The 18,174-nt window shown below is 42.2% G+C and overlaps 1 protein-coding gene across 2 annotated transcripts in view; it reads left to right on the top strand.

Moving 5' to 3' along the window:
• Positions 1 to 18,174, top strand: part of WDR11 (WD repeat domain 11) — an 82,674-nt gene that overhangs the window by 28,910 nt on the left and 35,590 nt on the right. Inside the window, exons 10-12 of one of the 2 annotated variants that reach the window (XM_045024826.1) lie at positions 94 to 270; positions 3,054 to 3,138; positions 15,445 to 15,551. In XM_045024826.1, coding sequence (XP_044880761.1) covers positions 94 to 270; positions 3,054 to 3,138; positions 15,445 to 15,551 — 369 coding nt within the window. Of the gene's footprint in view, positions 1 to 90; positions 271 to 3,053; positions 3,139 to 15,444; positions 15,552 to 18,174 lie in introns of both variants that reach the window. The other variant, XM_045024825.1, reaches the window with a different exon arrangement.

Genomic DNA, 18,174 nt, shown 5'->3' with positions numbered 1-18,174 from the left:
TATTTTATAAGGCCTTGCAGCTGGTAAGTATATATCTACTGTCAGATTAAAATGCAATGCTTACAGAAGCTTCGTTGTTTTAATATAAAGCAGGACAAGGTGCAGTTACTGGTGAAGAACAGTTAAAAAATTCTTTCTTTCAAGAAGTGCACCTCAAATTCCTGCTGACCGGGCTTCTCTCAGGACTTCCTTTACCTCCATTTGCTATCCGTATGTGTCCACCTCTAACCACAAAAAACATAAAACAGTATCAGCCTCTCTTAGCTGTTGGTAAGTACTCTGAATGTTGTACTTGTGTGTGAAGGTTGTACAAAACCAAGGATAATTTCAGTCTATTTTTAATACTGTCCAAAGCGGTGGCCATTTTAGTAACTTTCATTAGAAATATTTTTTGCGTAGTTTTGCTGCCAGCAGCTTTGGGCATATGTGGTGCAGCTTGTAAATTTAGGTGGTTTGGCTGTCTTGTGCTTAGAAACAGGTATTTTGTTGGTATTTCTGTCTTCCATGTTGCACTCTGTTCATGGAATACTTTACCAAAACCTGTTCTGTAAGGCAGTGGTCGCTCCTCATTCCAAACCCTCCTAGAAATTCACTTCTGTATGCCACTTGCCCAAAACGAATTAATGATCTCAATACGTGCCTTAAGGCCCCGATTCAACTGAGTAACTAAGCATATACTTAATTTTAACCATGTGATTAATTTTAACCGTGTAATTTTTCCTTGCCATATTTGATTCTGACCTAAAGCATCTTGATACTACTGTGATTGGCATTGAGGGCCTGATCTTGCAAACCCTTGCTATTTAGACTCTGATCCTGCAACTGGCTCCAGATTGGCAAGACCCCCCGTGCTAGTGCATAGCACCAGTGACTTCACTGGGATTCCAGCCAGGCTCAGGCATCTACCTGAGTGGAGCCAGTTGCAGGACTGGGGCCTGGGACACACTGTAATGTTTGCAAGACTGGACCCTGATTCTTTACTTCTCCTGGGGCTGAAGTGACTCACCTCACTTTGGAAAACCCTTGGAGCCTGGCTAAATTACAGCAACCTCCCCAGACTACACGTATGGGCTTCAGCACTGTCTGGAATCTCTGCAACATGGCATGCTGGAGTCTAGCCACCAACATCCCCTTTCTACTCCCTTTACCAGGGATTGCAAGGGGACCTTCAGAAGGCATCTTATAGTTGTCTATCACAATGTCTGTGCTGGGGAATCCTCCTGTGGCCACAGCTGGGTGTTTTGGGAGCCATTTACACATTCCAGTTCTCGTACACAGGATTTCACTCTGGGAATTTGTAAATCCTCCTAATAAATCCTGTTTTAGTCAGTCAGTACTATTGCAAATAATGTCATCCAATAATTATTTAATGACAGTAGACTTTTTGAGATTAAAAAAGTTAAAGCTTTATTACGATTAAAACACAAATTATCAACATCACATGCCAAAAATATACATTGTAAATATCCTTACATCAAACTCTAGTTCTCAAGCAGAATTTTTGTCTGTTCCTACCTGTAAATTTCTAGTATATAGCAAAATCACCGTTTACTGACAAATATCTAATCCTTCCACTATAGCTGTTGCCTTAGTATTTGTTCCAAGAATGAAATATGAAGATTAAGAAACCAATATGTAGCTATAAAATGCTTTCAGCACTATAGGATAATATTTGCTGTATACCGAGAATGTGTTCTTTAAGCACCAGTCTTTTATCCCGTTCTTTAGATCAGTGGTTCTCAACCTTTCCAGGCTACCGTACCCCTTTCAGGAGTCTGATTTGTCTTGTGTACCTCAAATTTCACCTTACTTAAAAACTACTTACTTTCAAAATCAGACATCAAAAAATTAAAAAGTGTCACTATTGCTGAAAAATTGCTTACTTTCTCATTTTTGCCATATTATAATAAATCAATTGGAATATAAATATTGTACTTATATTTCAGTGTAATATTTGAGCCTGTTTTTCACTTTTGAGCCTTCCCTGAAGCCTGAGCCCAAGCAACGGGGATGAAGCATGTAACTTAGCTTCATGGGAGCCCCTGTGGCATGGGGCCTTAGACAATTCCTTGTACTTGCAATCCCCGTAAAACAGTGGTGGGCATCCTGCAGCCCGCGGGCCGCACGCAGCCCGTCAGGGTAATCTGCTGGCAGACTGCAAAACAATTTATTTACATTGATGGGGCACATACGGATTACCAGTGGATTACCCTGACGGGCTGCGTGTGGCCCGCAGGCCACAGGTTGCCCACCACTGCCCTACACCCATCTTGTGAGCCTGATGGGGCCTGCAACCTCCAGGTTGGGAAATACTGATCTAAATAAGAAGACATACCCCCTGGAAGATCTTTGCATATCCCCTGGGGTACATGGTTGAGAACCACGGCTTTAGACAGTCATTTCCATATCTATACCCATAACAATTTGTTAGAGGGGAAAAGTGCACTATTTCTACTGGGTTTACTATTAAGAAAAAAATATATAAACTTCATTATCCATGACGTTTTTTGATCTAATTGGTTTAAGCTAGAAGCTCTTAATACATTTATTGGTTTGTAGTTTAAAAAAGAAATGTTTTTTTTTCCAAAGAAGAGAAAGCAGAATTGTAAATATTGATTTATGAAAATTTGCCATGTTGCTCCTTCTGGATTATTGAGGAAACCAATTTATTATCTTCACATATGATTCAGCAATTCTACTTGTGTAATAAAAGTAAAACTACCTGGTACTTTAGTATCTAGTGAACATGCTTTTCTGTAATTTAAAAAAACCAACCCACTTTTGTTCCCAAATCTTCAGCAAATTTTAAAAGTTGGAAGCCCTAACAGGTACATGAATGTTTCCTGGCATAAACTGAACCTTATAATCTTTGAAGTAGGATTTAAACTTTAATCCTTTAGAAATCAAAGTGCCCACTTTGTGCTGGAAGTGTGACTTATTTATAGATTAAATCATTTGGAGTAGTTGTGACTCTTGTGTTTTCATTTTTAAAAATTACTTCAAAAGCTGCTCTGCATATATTTTTTTTATAAAATACAAATGACTTCCTATAGGTACAAGCAATGGCTCAGTCTTAGTGTATAATCTTACCAGTGGACTTTTACACAAGGAGTTAAGCATCCATTCCTGCGAAGTCAAGTGAGTTTGTTTTTAATTCTTGCTAATCGTTTGGGGGGATGAGAATTATAGTATTTAGTATTCCATACGCAATGCAGTCATTTTGACACACAAGAAAATTACCCTGTTGAATTTTCTGCCCTAGTATCTTTGCTCTGCAAAACCAATACCTCTTTGTGAAAATTAGATTGGAAATTGCATTGAACTATAAATATTTGAATTGGTAACTAATGTGCCTCTTGACCTAGGATGAACGTTAGCTGTTTGCATATTCTCTAGAACATTGGAGGACAGAGAATTCTTTCTAACATGATAAACTTTATTACAATGTCTGATTTATATGGCTCTTACTAATCATGTTCCTTCTCTCATTGGAACTAATTCCACTCCATTTGTTAAGGTTTATTTTGTTCTTCGAGTGATTGCTCATATCTGTTCCAGTTAGGTGTGTGTGCGCGCCGCATACATGGAAGTCGGAAACTTTTCCCCTAGTAGCTACCCGTCGGGCTGGCTGAGGAGCCCCCTGGAGTGGCGCCGATATGGCATTCTATATAAGACCCTGCCGGCCCGACCCCACTTCAGTTTCTTCTTACCGCCCATGATGGTTGTTGGAACAGTGATCTCTTGTTTGTCAAGTGCTCCACTAATCCCTAGCTTTTTCTTAGTAGTTACCTTTGTTAGTTAATTGTTGATAGTTATCTTAGTGTTAAGTGTTACTGTAGTGTTAAGTGTAGTTTAGTAGTTGAGGGCAGTTAAGCATTCAATGAGTGCCCTGTGGGGCTCTGGGGCACGCCGTCCCAGGGCTCCAAACCGTGCACTTCTTGCAACAAGCCCATGCCTACGGGCGATCCCCACAACTCCTGCCTTAGGTATCTGGGGGAGGGCCATCAAGCTGACAGGTGTAAAATCTGTAAGGCGTTCAAGCTCCAAACAAGAAAAGAGGGGGAAATCCAACTCAAGCAACTCCCCATGGAGTCCGCATTGCATCCCTTTCAAGATGCGGGACCGAGTGCCTCGGTGTGCACTGCTCCCCCAGCGGTACTGGCCGCGGCACCACAGAAGATCCCGTGCCTGCCTCGGGACCGATAATCTCTCGGGGCCCAGAGATGCCCGTCCCGGCACTGTTCCCACTCCCCAGTTGCTCGAAAAAAGCAAGCCTTGGGAGGACCCTCTAGTAGGCCTGAAGCGGTCACCCTGACTCCAACCAAGCAAGCTTCGGACCAGGCCTCTGACAAGACCACTAGGCCCTGGTCTCTTCATGGCAGCCATGTGCAAGGGACCGCGCAAGTGGAAGAGGTTACATTGCCTTCCACTCCAGATACCTTTGAGCCCACCAGAGGACTCATCGAAATGACAGCACCGGTGTCCCCGATCCAAGCACCAGCTCCGGCCTGAGTCCCGGTACCGTCCAAGGGCAGACCGGCGATGTTCAGACTGTTAGCCCTCAGACCAGCATCTCCACGCCACTCTGAGTCCCGGCGTCATTCGGAGTCCCGGCACCACTCCAGGTACTGGTCTGACTCATGGCACCAGTTAGACTTGCAGCGCTGGTCCCACAGTCCCGACCCTCGGAGCCGTTCACGCTCGAGGTCGCTGTCAACTCCTGGAACATGGTCCTGCTCGAAGTCCAGGTTCATCATCCTCGCGGCACCGTTCGGACCGATGCTGTTTGGCACCGGCCCGTGACTTGTTGCCGCTCCCCGGCACGGCACCGCTCTTCATCGCGGCATTGGTCGCAGTCACGATCAGCTCTATGACACCGATCTCCGTATGACCCTCGTCTGTCAAGGGACTCGGTGCCCCCCTTGCTCCATTTGCGCACTGCTCCTCCTTGGCCTTTGCAATCCCAATCCCCTCCTGCAGATCGGGGAGAGCTTCAGGGATTTCGGACATTCCCCAGTCAGGCCTGGGAGGCCTCGGTCATGACCCCCCAGCGCCCAGCTAGCAACCCCAGTGGCAACTTTGGACCCCTTGAGCATATCATCAGGCCCAGGGTGCCACCTCCCCAGTTGCCCAGCTGTCGTCGCGCTCAGACACCCGGCCTCCTGAGGCAACCCTCAGTTGCCCCTCTCCAGACCTGGAGCAACCCGTGGAATCAGCACCCGTGGTAGGAGCTACCCCAGGCGTCCAGGAAGAACTACCCACATCTGACCAAGGAGCCACCTCCCTCCCTGCTCTCCCAGTGGAGTCGTCTTCATCCTCCCCTGATGAGGCTGTGGCCGGCACATCCTCATCTGGTCCACCTCTGATGGACTTTAGAGTCCTACAAGAACTACTTAGGTGCATAGCCCTTAATATGAGCCTCCAAGTTGAGGAGGTTGTGGAGGAGGAGGATTCTATAGTGGACATTTTAGGCCCAGAAGGGCCTTCCAGGGTGGCCCTCCCCATGAATAAAACTATTCAAACCAATGCCAAAACTCTGGCAAGCCCCAGCTTCCATTCCCTCCACAGCCAAAGGGGTGAAAAGAAAATACTTTGTCCCCACTAGGGGATATGAATACTTTTTCACCCACCCTGCCCCATGCTCGCTTGTAGTGGACACGGTGAATGCAAAAGAAAGACAAGGCCAACAAGGGCCCGCTCCCAAATCAAAGGACGCCAAAAGGCTGTACCTTTTCGGAATAAAAGTTTATTCTACTGGTGATCTCTCGCTACGGATCGCGAACCAGCTGGCGATCCTCAGTAGATGCAATTTTAATTCCTGGTCTGCGGTCCTTAAGTTCCAAGACCTTCTCCCAGCAGAGGCTCGTATGGAACTGGGGGCCATTGCTGAGGAGGGAAAATTGGTAGCTCGAACCTCCCTTCAGGGTTCAGGTGATGCTGCGGATGCGGCTGCACGCACTCTGGCATCCGGCATCGCCATGTGGTGGAACGCCTGGCTCCAGTCTTCGGGACTTCCGGCTGAGGTGCAGCACACTATCCAAGATCTCCCCTTTGATGGTCAGGGCCTGTTTGCAGAGCAAACTGATTCCCTCCTACATACCTTAAAGGACACAAGAAACTCTATTAAATTCTTGGTTATGCATACTCTGGCTAACCAAAGAAAGCCATTTAAACCCCAGACCACCTAGCAACGTCCCTTCCCACCTAGACCCAGGCAGGACTTCTCCCGTCGGAGAAGCAGGTACTCTCGACGTAGATTGTCACGTCCCCTCTCTGGACAGAGTCAAGGACAATCCAAGCCATCCCCGGGCCCTAAGCGTCTATTTTGAATGTGCGTTCAAGGACGAACTACCAGTTCACACCCCGGACAATTATCCCTTGCTGAACCATCTATCCCATTTCTACCATGCCTGGTCCCGTATTACATTGGACCATTGGGTCCTCCGCATGGTGCAGACAGGATAGTCTATCCATTTCTGCTCCATCCCACCCTCTTCAGGGACCCTTCTCACAAGCAGCTCCTCGCCCAGGAGGTACAATCCCTCCTTGCCTAGGGGCAGTGGAGGAAGTGCCTTAGGCGCTCAGGGGCAAGCGTTTCTACTCCCGTTATTTCCTTGTCCCCAAGGCAAAGGGAGGCCTAAGACCCATTCTGGACCTCAGGGAGCCCAACAAGCACATCGTCAACCTGAAGTTCCGCATGGTCTCCTTAGTCACTATTATTCCCTCACTGGATCTGGGAGACTGGTATGCCGCCCTTGGTATGAAAGACACGTACTTTCATATTTCAATTACTCCGCCTCACAGACGTTTACTCCGTTTCGTGGTGAATATGATGCACTATCAGTTCACAGCCCTCCCATTCGGCTTGTGCACAGCCCCTCGCATCTTTACCAAGTGTATGGTGGTCGTGGCAGCTTTTCTTCGCCAACCCCACGTGCACATCTTCCTGTACCTCGATGACTGGCTTATACAGGGCCGGTCTCACCAACAAGTCCGGTCTCAAGTACAACTGGTCATGGACACGTTCAGTTGCTTGGGCGTCATGCTGAACGTCAGCAAGTCTGTCCTCTCCCCTATTCAAACAATAGAGTTCATCAAGGCAATCCTGGATGCAAACCAAGCGAGGGCTTTCCTCCCGGAGGCCCAGCACCTGGCTATAGTAAGCATAATTACCAACCTCTGCAAGTTTACCACCACCACAGCAAGGCAGTGTCTCAGGTTGCTGGGTCACATGACATCCTGTACCTACGTGGTGCAACACGCCAGGTTATGACTCAGGCCTCTACAGACATGGTTGGTATCAGCTTATCGACCAGGCAGCGATAGTCTAGATATGGTGCTCACAGTCCCAAAGCATACTTGACTCCCTGCGCTGGTGGCTGGATCCCTGTATAGTGGGTGCCGGGGTTCCATCCCCCTCAACCCACTCTGACCCTGATTACAGACACATCCGCCCTGGGATGGGGGGCCCACTCAGGAGCCTGACAACGTAGGGCTTATGGCACGAAAGCAAGCTGCCAATACACATCAATATCAAAGAGCTCAGGGCAATTCGCCTTGCGTGCCAAGCGTTCCTTCCCCACTTACAAGGCCACTGCGTAGCAGTCCTAACGGACAACACCACATCCATATTATATCTGAACAAACAAGGCGGAGCCCAGTCATCACCGTTCTGCCAAGAAGCCCTCCTTCTGTTTACCCACTCCATCACCCTTCAGGCCTCGTAGCTGCCAGGTGTCCAAAACGTACTGGCGGACAGCTTGAGCAGACGTTTCCTCACACACGAATGGTCGATCCTCTGGGACATCATTCACTCTGTTTTCTACATCTAGGGGTTTCCCCAAGTCGATTTGTTTGCTTCACGGACCAACAGGAAGGGCCCAGCCTTCTGTTCCTTCTGGGGTCACAGCCCAGGCTTGATAGCGGACGCCTTCCTGATCACGTGGTCGGACCAACTGCTTTACGCCTTCCCATCATTCCCGCTGGTCCACAAGGTGCTCCTCAAGGTCCACCGTGACAAGGCAGACGTTATACTGGTGGCGTCTGCCTGGCCGTGCCATTGTTGGTACCTGGTTCTGCTGGACCTGTCAATTCGAGCTCCCCTATGCCTACCTCTCAGCCCCAACCTCATCTGACAGAACCACGATCGTCTCCTACACCCGGACCTTCAGTCGCTCCACCTCATGGCCTGGTAAGGCTGGTGCTCCTGGAAAGTCGCAAGCTGTCGACTAGGCTAACCTATGAGGCTAAGTGGAAGAGGTTTTCCTGCTGGTGTGCTCAGCGGCAGGTGCCCCCGCTCCAGGCTTCGATCCCGTGCATCTTGGACTAACTGATGTTCTTGAAGGACCAGCACCTAGCCTTTGGATCCCTTAAGGTTCACCTCACAGCCATCTCTCCATTCCACCCAGGCGTGGCCAGGCGCTCAGTGTTTGCGTACCCAGTCATGCGGTATTTTCTCAAAGGCTTGGAAAAAATCCACCCTACAATGAAGCTGCCTGTGCCTGCATGGGACCTTAACTTGGTCTTCTCCTGCCTTATGGGTCCCCATTTCGAGCCGTTGACCTCCTGCTCACTCCTCTATCTCTCCTGGAAAGTCGTCTTCCTAGCGGCCATCACTTCTTCACGTCGGGTGTCCGAACTACCATTTTTCATAAAGATAAAGTTCAACTAAGACCTCACCAGCTTTTCTGCCAAAAGTGGTGTCCCGTTTCCATGTGAGTCAGGATATCTTCCTGCCAGTTTTCTACCCAAAACCGCATGCTGACCTTTGGGAACAGCACCTCCATTCTCTGGATATTAGAAGGGCGCTCTCCTTCTATATAGACCGAAAAAAGCCCTTCAGTATAACAACCCAGTTATTTGCCGCCATTGCGGAGCGGATGAAAGGCACTCCGGTTTCCTCTCAGCGAATATCTTCGTGGAGCAAGTATTCGTACTTGCTACAACTTGGCAAACGTCCCTCCTCCTGCTGTCATGGCTCACTCCACAAGAGCTCAGGCATTGTCAGCAGCCTTTCTGGTACACGTTCCCCTCCAGGAAATCTACAGGGCTGCAATGTGGGCCTCGGTGGCACACCTTCACGTCCCATTATGCCATCGTTCAGCACTCTCGGGATGATGCGGCCTTTGGCAGAGCGATTCATCAATCTGCAGTTCCTTGACTCTGAGGTAAGGCTTGGGAGTCACCTAACTGGAATTGATATGAGCAATCACTCGAAGAAGAAAAAATGGTTACTTACCTTTCTGTAACTGTTGTTCTTCGAGATGTGTTGCTCATATCTGTTCCATTCCCCTCCACCTTCCCCTCTGTTGGAGTAGCCGGCAAGAAGGAACTGAAGTGAGGTCGGGCTGACAGGGTCTTATATAGAACGTCATATCGGCGCCACTCCAGGGGGCTCCCCAGCCGGCCTAACGGGTAGCTACTAGGGAAAATGTTTCTGACTTCCGTGCACGCGGCGCACGCACACACCTAACTGGAATAGATCTGAGCAACACATCTCAAAAAACAACAGTTACAGAAAGGTAAATAACAGGGTTTTTTTTTTTCACATTCATATTAAGCTGAAACTGCTGATGATAGAATTTTAGTACAAACTGAATTAAAAGCAGTTGATCTTAAAAAATTGTAAGACACAGTGCATGTAATATTTAGATATTTTTAATAAGGAGCATACATAAATCTAAAGAGCTGACATCATTTATTTATAGATATATAGTGCCATGTTTATATATGGCACATGGAGAAGAGTAATCATAGAATCATAGAAGATTAGAGTTGGAAGAGACCTCAAGAGGTTATCTAGTCCAACCTCCTGCTCTAAGCAGGACCCAACCGCAGCTAAATCATTCCAGCCAGGGCTTTGTCAAGCCGGGCCTTAAAAACCTCTAAGGATGGAGATTACACCACCTCCCTAGTTAACCCATTCCAGTGCTTCACCACCCTCCTAGAGAAATAGTTTTTCCTAATATCCAACCAAGATCTCCCGCACTTCAATTTGAGAACATAATCAGAGAGCTGTTTCTGAATATCAAATTCAAGGTCCATACTAGTGAAGGGAATAAAATATTTATTATTACTATGGATTATTTAGACCACATTTGAGAACCCCTAAAAATTTTCAAATGGAGTTGCAGATCCATTGGGAAATCTTAGTCTGCGGACCCCACATTGAAAACCACAGTAGTGTCCAGAGGCCCTAATCAGGATTGGCCCCTTCATTGTACAAACACATAAGAAAAATATGAGTAACAGAAGGAATACTAGCTGCTATTCAATAACCCTGCTTTGGCTCTTCCACCAATGAACTTGTGGTGTGATTAGTAGACATTACAGGGACATCATATCTGTTTTAATCTTCATTTGATTTTTCTTTTTTTCCTACTATTAACTGGTTTTGAAATTATTCTCATTTAATATTTTGTTATGTAACCCAAGAGGTTATTAAATCCTGCTTTTTTATTTTTCATTAACGTGATTATAGCATTTAAAATTAAAAAGCATTGCTAACATCACAGATATGGTTTTAAAAAACATTTTAAAAGGCTTCTCATTAAAGCTAAACCAATGTATTATACAATTTTTTATGGATGTTGAAAGCATAACTTTCAGAAAAGTTATTTTCATCTTTTCTTCCATTAATAATTGATACTAGTGCTGGGGTTTTCTTAATCCTTAGTGCTTTTGTATCATAAATAGAAAAAAAATCAATTTATCCATCTAATATGAAATTTTATACTACCACTTGAACGTTAGCTGTATTTGTTTGAATGACACTTCAATAAAATTTGGAACTACAAAAATATTCTTAAAAGGGTTGGTAGAAGCTTTAGAAAATTGGAAGTGCTTCTGTTATAGTTATAAAAGATTCAGACGTAGGTATGATTAATATTGCATCTTTTGAAAAGATATTTAATCATATTTATAAAGTAAACAACATTATGAGAGATGCCTAATTGGGAAAATTTAATGTAAAAGATAAAGAAACCATTAATCCACATTGGACTACCGAAGATATGGAGATGGATGGCAGAGGAATTACACTTTTTTTTTTTTTAGAATTCTTTTTTATATATTACATCAATGTGTATTTTTTATTTTTATTTAAATTGTTTTAATTTTATGGAGACTTAAATGATCACTGGCAAGGGCTTTTAGCACTGCAAACTTCTTGTTAGAAGTTTGATAAGTAACATTTTTCTGTTGACTTCTTTTTGCTCAGTATGTTTTTGAATTGAACTAAAACTATCATAAATGTTACTTAATGGTGATAGGCATCATTTATTGTGTAGGCAGATCTCTAAGAGACTAGCTTCAATCTCCTGATTTAATTCTTAATAATCTAGGAGATGTTTCCTATCCAATTCTAACAACTTCAAGGGAATGATTAAGCAATGTAGGATATTGCACATTAATCTTTGCAATTAATTAAAATGCCTGGAATACAGCAAATTTTCCTTTAGTATGAACTCTTACTTCATCTCTAAAATATAGGTAAAGGTTTCTGATTTTTTTATTTTAACTGAAAATATACAGTTAAAATAAACTTAGCATGCAGCTAAGTGACAACTAAGCTCACAGTGCCCTCTAGAACAGTAGCTGAATTAAAGTGGGAGCATTTTGGGGTAGGAACTGTCTTTCTTTTACATCTGTACTGTGCTAACACGATGGGGGCCTGATGCCAACTCTGGTCTCTAGGTGATACTGCAATACAAATAATAATGATTAAATTCTCTGAGGACGGAAGTGTTCTTATAGAACATATGCATGTAAATACCCTTTGGGTTTTAATTTTGCAAATATATATGTTTTTTGTGGAAAGACTGCTAGCTAAAATCTCTGAGTGTATTTTATTCAAGGCATGTAATTAAACTAATCTGTATTGAACAATTATTTATTATTCATACTACTAATGCATTGAGGTTTTGACTGCCATTTCGGTCCCATTGTTTAATGAAACTGGTTCATTCCAGATTCCTCTTACTCTTAGTTCTCTCTCAAGTGAAAAGATTGATAGAGAGAATATGAATTCACTAGAGCCTCGGTTTAAGAGTGAGTCTAACATAGGCTGATTGCTCCTTTAGGGAGCTGTTTCACAAATGTGCTCCAACTGCCAGAAAATTTCCTTACACTGAGACAAATGTATCTACTAGAGCTCTATTATGATGGTTTTGAGAACATTATTGATGCAATAACTGAAATGTCTTATACATGGGATCTGGCAAAAGTGGTTCTTTTACTTTTGTAGACAAAATGCATGGTTAACAGATACATGAAATCATGATGGGCCTTGAGATTGAATCTTGCAGTGCTGTTGCAACTGCGTTTTCTTACAACTGCTTCAGAAAGTTTTACATAAATGTGCCCAAAACATTAGTATATTTATGTCTGCAGCGACTCAGCAAACTGTACGAGGAAATCCTGAGGACCTAAATAATGCAAAAAAGTTTTCGTGGCCTGAGTGACCCTTGGCTCTTGCTGGAGAGTGTTTTTAAAGCTGTCCTGAAATCATCTCCAGTTTTTCAAAATGAGCTCTGTTTCATGACTCATTCTGATGTACTTTAAGGACCTGTGAGTTTAAATTCAAATCTATCTATCTACCAGGAATTTGCACATAATACTGTGCTCCCTGCCATGTGGCAAGGAATAAAGGGGAAAAAATCATACCAGCAATGACAATAAGCTATGTGGGAAACTATTTTCTGAGGGTTTTTTTATGTGAGCATGCCATAGGAAAGAGATGTGGAGACTTGCAGCCTGTGAAAACCTTCCCCAGTCAGATGAAGCAAAAAGGTGATACTGCTTCCTCAAACATGACACTATTGTATACTGGGTTTTTAATGTTGGATTAGAGAATAAACTGGAGGGCAACTTATATTGGTGTGGGCAAACAACTTGTATAGTGATCGTCTGCTTGTCATTGGAGAAACAGTGGGTCTTTGAGGATGGTATTTTACTCCTCTCTCTATACCTAGCTTACATTGCATGAAAATTGGCAAGCAGTGGTGCATAGAAACATACTGTGTTCTTCCCTGGTTCCTGGCATTGAAGCCTAACTAGTATTCTATTCAGGTGTTTGACACCTTTCAGAAGGGAGAATTCTGTCACAATTACGAAAATTATATATTTCTACTTGGACATCTTAATTTCCAACAGCTTGTCCATGGATTTCTAGAAATATTTTGCTGAGGTGCTGTTGGACAATGTCAAACTGCTAGTTTCATGTTGGACAGTTATGCTCCGAATAACCAGAATTGGCATATTATGTATTGGTTTCAATTACCAATGTGGAGCTTTCACTTTGCCATATTTGAATTTAGAAAAGCAAGAGCCATTCTTTCCAATGACTCACTTATATGTAATACATGATATACTATAATAAATTTTGAGTTAATGCATTAGCATTTTATTACTCCTGGGTAACAATACTAATTCTGAACTCAAATGTTGAATTTTAGTGAAGAATTTATTTTTAAACGATATAAAGATAAAATTGATGAAATACTTTAATTATGTTCTGATGCAAAATTGATAACTTAATTTTAGATACCCATTTAAAAAAAAACACATTGTGTCCATTCTCTCTCATAATGGTCAAATACCTGTGAAAAAAGGCAGGAAGATGCCTTGTCTATATACAAGGTACTGGACACATTTCTGCTGAAAGTGTCTGGGACATACCAAATTCAGTGCCATTTTAGCTTCTCTTTATTAACCTTCCTCAAAATATTTTGTTACCAGTACTTAGATTCTTACATTTTGGCACCTTAAATGTGCAAACTGATTTTTCTTTAAATACAATAAAGTACTTCTGAATTAAAATCAAAGTGTGTGGAAAGAATACAAATTTGGGGTTGAAAATCACATTAATTTTGGCTTTTTTTCCTCTTTGTCATAGTTAATTTTCTGTGCTTTCTTCCATAAGTCTATTGTAAAGTGACAAGATTCCTTCCCTGGCTAGATTCAGCTTGTTATCCACCTGAGGATTTAAAAACTGTAATGGAGTTAAAAGTTCTTAATCAAAATCTTCATTTCCCTGAAAAGTGCACATTGATCAGAGCTATGGACTTTAATGGTAAAATAGCTTCTAAAAAGTGCTGTGAATCCATGAACCTTACATTTTAACAAATAGATGTAGGCTACAAAACCAGCTTAGTGTAACTCTTAATTACATCAGATAAATTGATAGTAGTTTTATGACAAAGTTTTGTAGAAAGGAAATATTCCAGCAAAAGAGAAGTCATTACTCATTTGCTATATTAAAACTAGAACAGTTGTCTTAATTAGTGCAATGAATTATTAGTTTCTTCCAGATTGGTTAATATATGCATATGACAGTAACAAATAATTATATTGCTTCAGCAGTGCAAGCATTTACAATGGGAGAGAAATTCTTAGTTAATCTGGGTGTCCTGGGATGCAATAGATCATTATTAACATGGACAGATGGCCAAATGGCATCAAAGGGAACAGCAGTATTACTAATCCTTATTTGATAGTCTGAGTTGATGACTAAAAATCTAGAACATGCTTCTGTTCTTTTAAAGAGGACTGGAAATGGCTACTGGGAATAATAATGAATTATAATTGATCTGTGGTGTTTCTATAATGTACAACAACTTTGCAGAAATAATACAATTAAATTAAATCATAGAATAGAATCTGGCAACGACAAAGATTTGTTGGGCTTCCTAATCCATCTCCCAGACATTTCAGGATATTCCCTATAATATACTAACTGCTGATATACAAACATAAAATGTTGCATGTTTACGTGAGACTGGAGTTTCATTGTCGTATAATGTCAGGTCATCAGGCACCCGTTGTGTGGGGCATTTTTCAAATCTGTTTGGTTATTCACGCTCTCCTCCCTCTTCCTTTGTCCTTGATGTTGATAGGAAGGGAATGTGTCTTCTTATTACCACCTCTACTAATTCCTGGCTGCTTAGAAGCATGCAAATGCATCCTGGCTACTCTGGACTGATTTGTTTACCTCACAACTTTGTGTGCCAGATCGAACAGGGTGCTCTAATATCAAACCTCTGGGTTTCATATGGCCTACATTTATGGCCCACTTTTACACTGTGGTGAACATATTCTGCTCCCTGTAAGCTATGTCTGTGCCTGAGATTTTGGGCAAAACTTTCCTACTGTTCCTCAATCAAAACTTCTTCTTGACCCAAATCATGTCTAATGCAGTTTGAAAATAAAGATCTTGCATTAATATCACTTGATAACTACATCTTTATTTTTATCATACATGTATCCGGCTTTTCACATTTTTGTTTAAATAAAGAAAATGTTTCTATAAAATATATTAAAAAAGCGCTATGTATTTGTTTCAAAGTGTAGAAGAAGCTATAGAGTAATTCTGCACTAGTCTAGAACATTTTCTAGGCTCTGAAAAATTTCTGCTAATATGCTCCATGTATTCTATTCTGATGACAGGGGCATTGAGTGGACAAGCTTGACTGGTTTTCTTTCCTTTGCCACATCAACGCCCAACAATTTGGGATTGGTAAGGAATGAACTGCAGCTGGTTGATCTTCCAACAGGTTAGTGTCTCTTGTGACATCTGTATAGATTACGCTTGGGAAAGGGGCTGTGACAGAACTGCTTGTTGGGGCATACCCAGATTCGTATCTGACTTCAGTGCCAAAATAAATTATGCTTTATCCTGTTGTCATGGCGGAAATAACATAACTAAAAGGAATTGAGCTGATTCTGTTCTTCCTTGTCCAACCATAGGAATAAGTGCCTGTTAGATCTGTGCAAACTTACTGAAGGTAAGAGGTTTGCACAAATATCTCTGGTTTGGTCCAACTTAGAAGAATTACCACTTATCAGCAACAGAGTCAGCACCGTTTCAGCAACTTCCTGCTTAATTAACTCCACATGAAGGCCAAGACAAAACATGTTCAGCACCAGTTCTTATGTATGACTGTCTCCAGATGTATTTTATCCACAGATTTCTGAAATGGTGCTGAAAGTGGTTTGTCTTGATCTAAATTTGCATTTATGCTATGTGCAGCTGAAATGGTGCTGAACCCTTTAATGATACACATCAGCAAATGCATAATTATTGTACTACACACCTGGCCACTGAGAGCAGAATTTGGCCTAAAGAGCCTGTGACCTTATTTGAAAGAGCAGAACTCAACTTTCAGATCCCAATCTGAGTATATAGAGCTATTGGTTTATAAACAAAAAAGTTATTTGATCAGGAAACACAGGCACATAAACAACAGACACAGAGAATAGATTTTAAACAAAAGACCACAACTTTATTATTTTAACAGTGGAGGGAGGCCTTATGTATCCCAACCCCTGCTGTCACATATTAGACATTTAACTGAGTCTAGTGGAGGCTTACAGGGCTCCTACCATACATAAGAATGGCTATACTGGGTCAGACCAAAGGTCCATCCAGCCCAGTATCCTGTCTTCCGACAATGGCCAATGCCAGGTGCCCCAGAGGGAATGAACAGAACAGGTAATCATCAAGTGATCTGCTCCCTGTTGCCCATTCCCAGCTTCTGGCAAATGGAGACTAGGGACCCCATCTCTGCCCATCCTGCCTAATAGCCATTTGTGGACTTATCTAGATAAATTCATGAAGGATCTTTTTTGAACCCTGTTATATAGTCTTGGCCTTCCCAACATCCTCTGGCAAGGAGTTCCACTGGTTGACTCTGTGCTGTGTGAAAAAAATACTTCCTTTTGTTTGTTAAAAACCTGCTGCCTATTAATTTCATTTGGTGGCCCCTAGTTCTTGTGTTATGAGGAGGAGTAAATAACACTTCCTTATTTACTTTCTCCACACCAGTCATGATTTTATGGACCTCTGTCATATCCTCCCTTAGTCATCTCTTTTCCAAACTGAAAAGTCCCAGTTGTATTAATCTCTCTTCATATGGCAGCCATTCCATACCCCTAATAATTTTTGTTGCCCTTTTCTGAACTTTTTCCAATTCAATATATCTTTTCTGAGACGGGGCAACCACATCTGCACGCAGTATTCAAGATGTGGGTGTACCATGGATTTATATAGAGGCAGTATGATATTTTCTGTCTTATTATCTATCCCTTTCTTAATGGTTCCCATACCATATAACTAGGGATGGCAAGCAATTAAAAAAATTGTGATTAGTTGCATTGTTAAACAATAATAGAATACCATTTATTTAAATATTTTTGTATGTTTTCTATATTTTAAAATATATTTATTTCAATTACAACACAGCATACAAAGTGTACAGTGCTCACTTTATATTTATTTTTATTATAAATATTTGCATTGTAAAAAATGAAAGAAATAGTATATTTCAATTCACCTAGTAGTGCAATGTCTTTATAATGAAAGCTGAACTTACAGATATAGAATTATATAAAAAATAACTGCATTCAAAAATAAAACAATGTAAAACTTTAGAACCTATAAGTCCACTCAGTTCTACTTCAGCCAATCGCTCAGACAAACAAGTTTGGTTACAATTTGCAGGAGATAATGCTGCCCACGTCTTGTTTACAATGTCACCTGAAAGTGAGAACAGGTGTTCTCATGGCACTGTTGTAGCTGGCATCGCAAGATATGCACTAAAGATTCATATGTCCCTTCATGCTTTAACCACCATTCTAGAAGACATGCGTCCATGCTGGTGATGGGTTCTGTTCGATAACGATCCAAAGCAGTGCGGACTGACGCATGTTCATTTTCATCATCTGAGTCAGATGCCACCAGCAGAAGGTTGTTTTTCTTTTTTGGTGGTTCAGGTTCTGTAGTTTCTGCATCGGAGTGTTGCTCTTCTAAGACATCTGAAAACATTCTCCACGCCTCATCCCACTCAGATTTTGGAAGGCACTTCAGATTCTTAAACATTGGATCTTAAACAAGTTCTGTAGCTATCCTTAGAAATCTCACACTGGTACCTTCTTTGCGTTTTGTCAAATCTGTCATGAAAGTGTTCTTAAAACGAACATGTGTTGGGTCATCATCCGAGACTGCTATAACATGAAATATATGGCAGAATGTGTGTAAAACAGAGCAGGAGACATACAATTCTCCCCCAAGGAGTTCAGTCTGAAATTTAATTAACACTATTTTTTTAACAAGCATCATTAGCATGGAAGCATGTCCTCTGAATTGGTGGCCGAAGCATAAAGGGACATATGAATGTT

This window comes from Mauremys mutica, chromosome 7 (genome assembly GCF_020497125.1).
Source record: "Mauremys mutica isolate MM-2020 ecotype Southern chromosome 7, ASM2049712v1, whole genome shotgun sequence".
NCBI lineage: Eukaryota > Metazoa > Chordata > Testudines > Geoemydidae > Mauremys > Mauremys mutica.
Note: the sequence above shows the minus strand (reverse complement) of the source record. Positions and strands in the feature narration are given on the sequence as shown.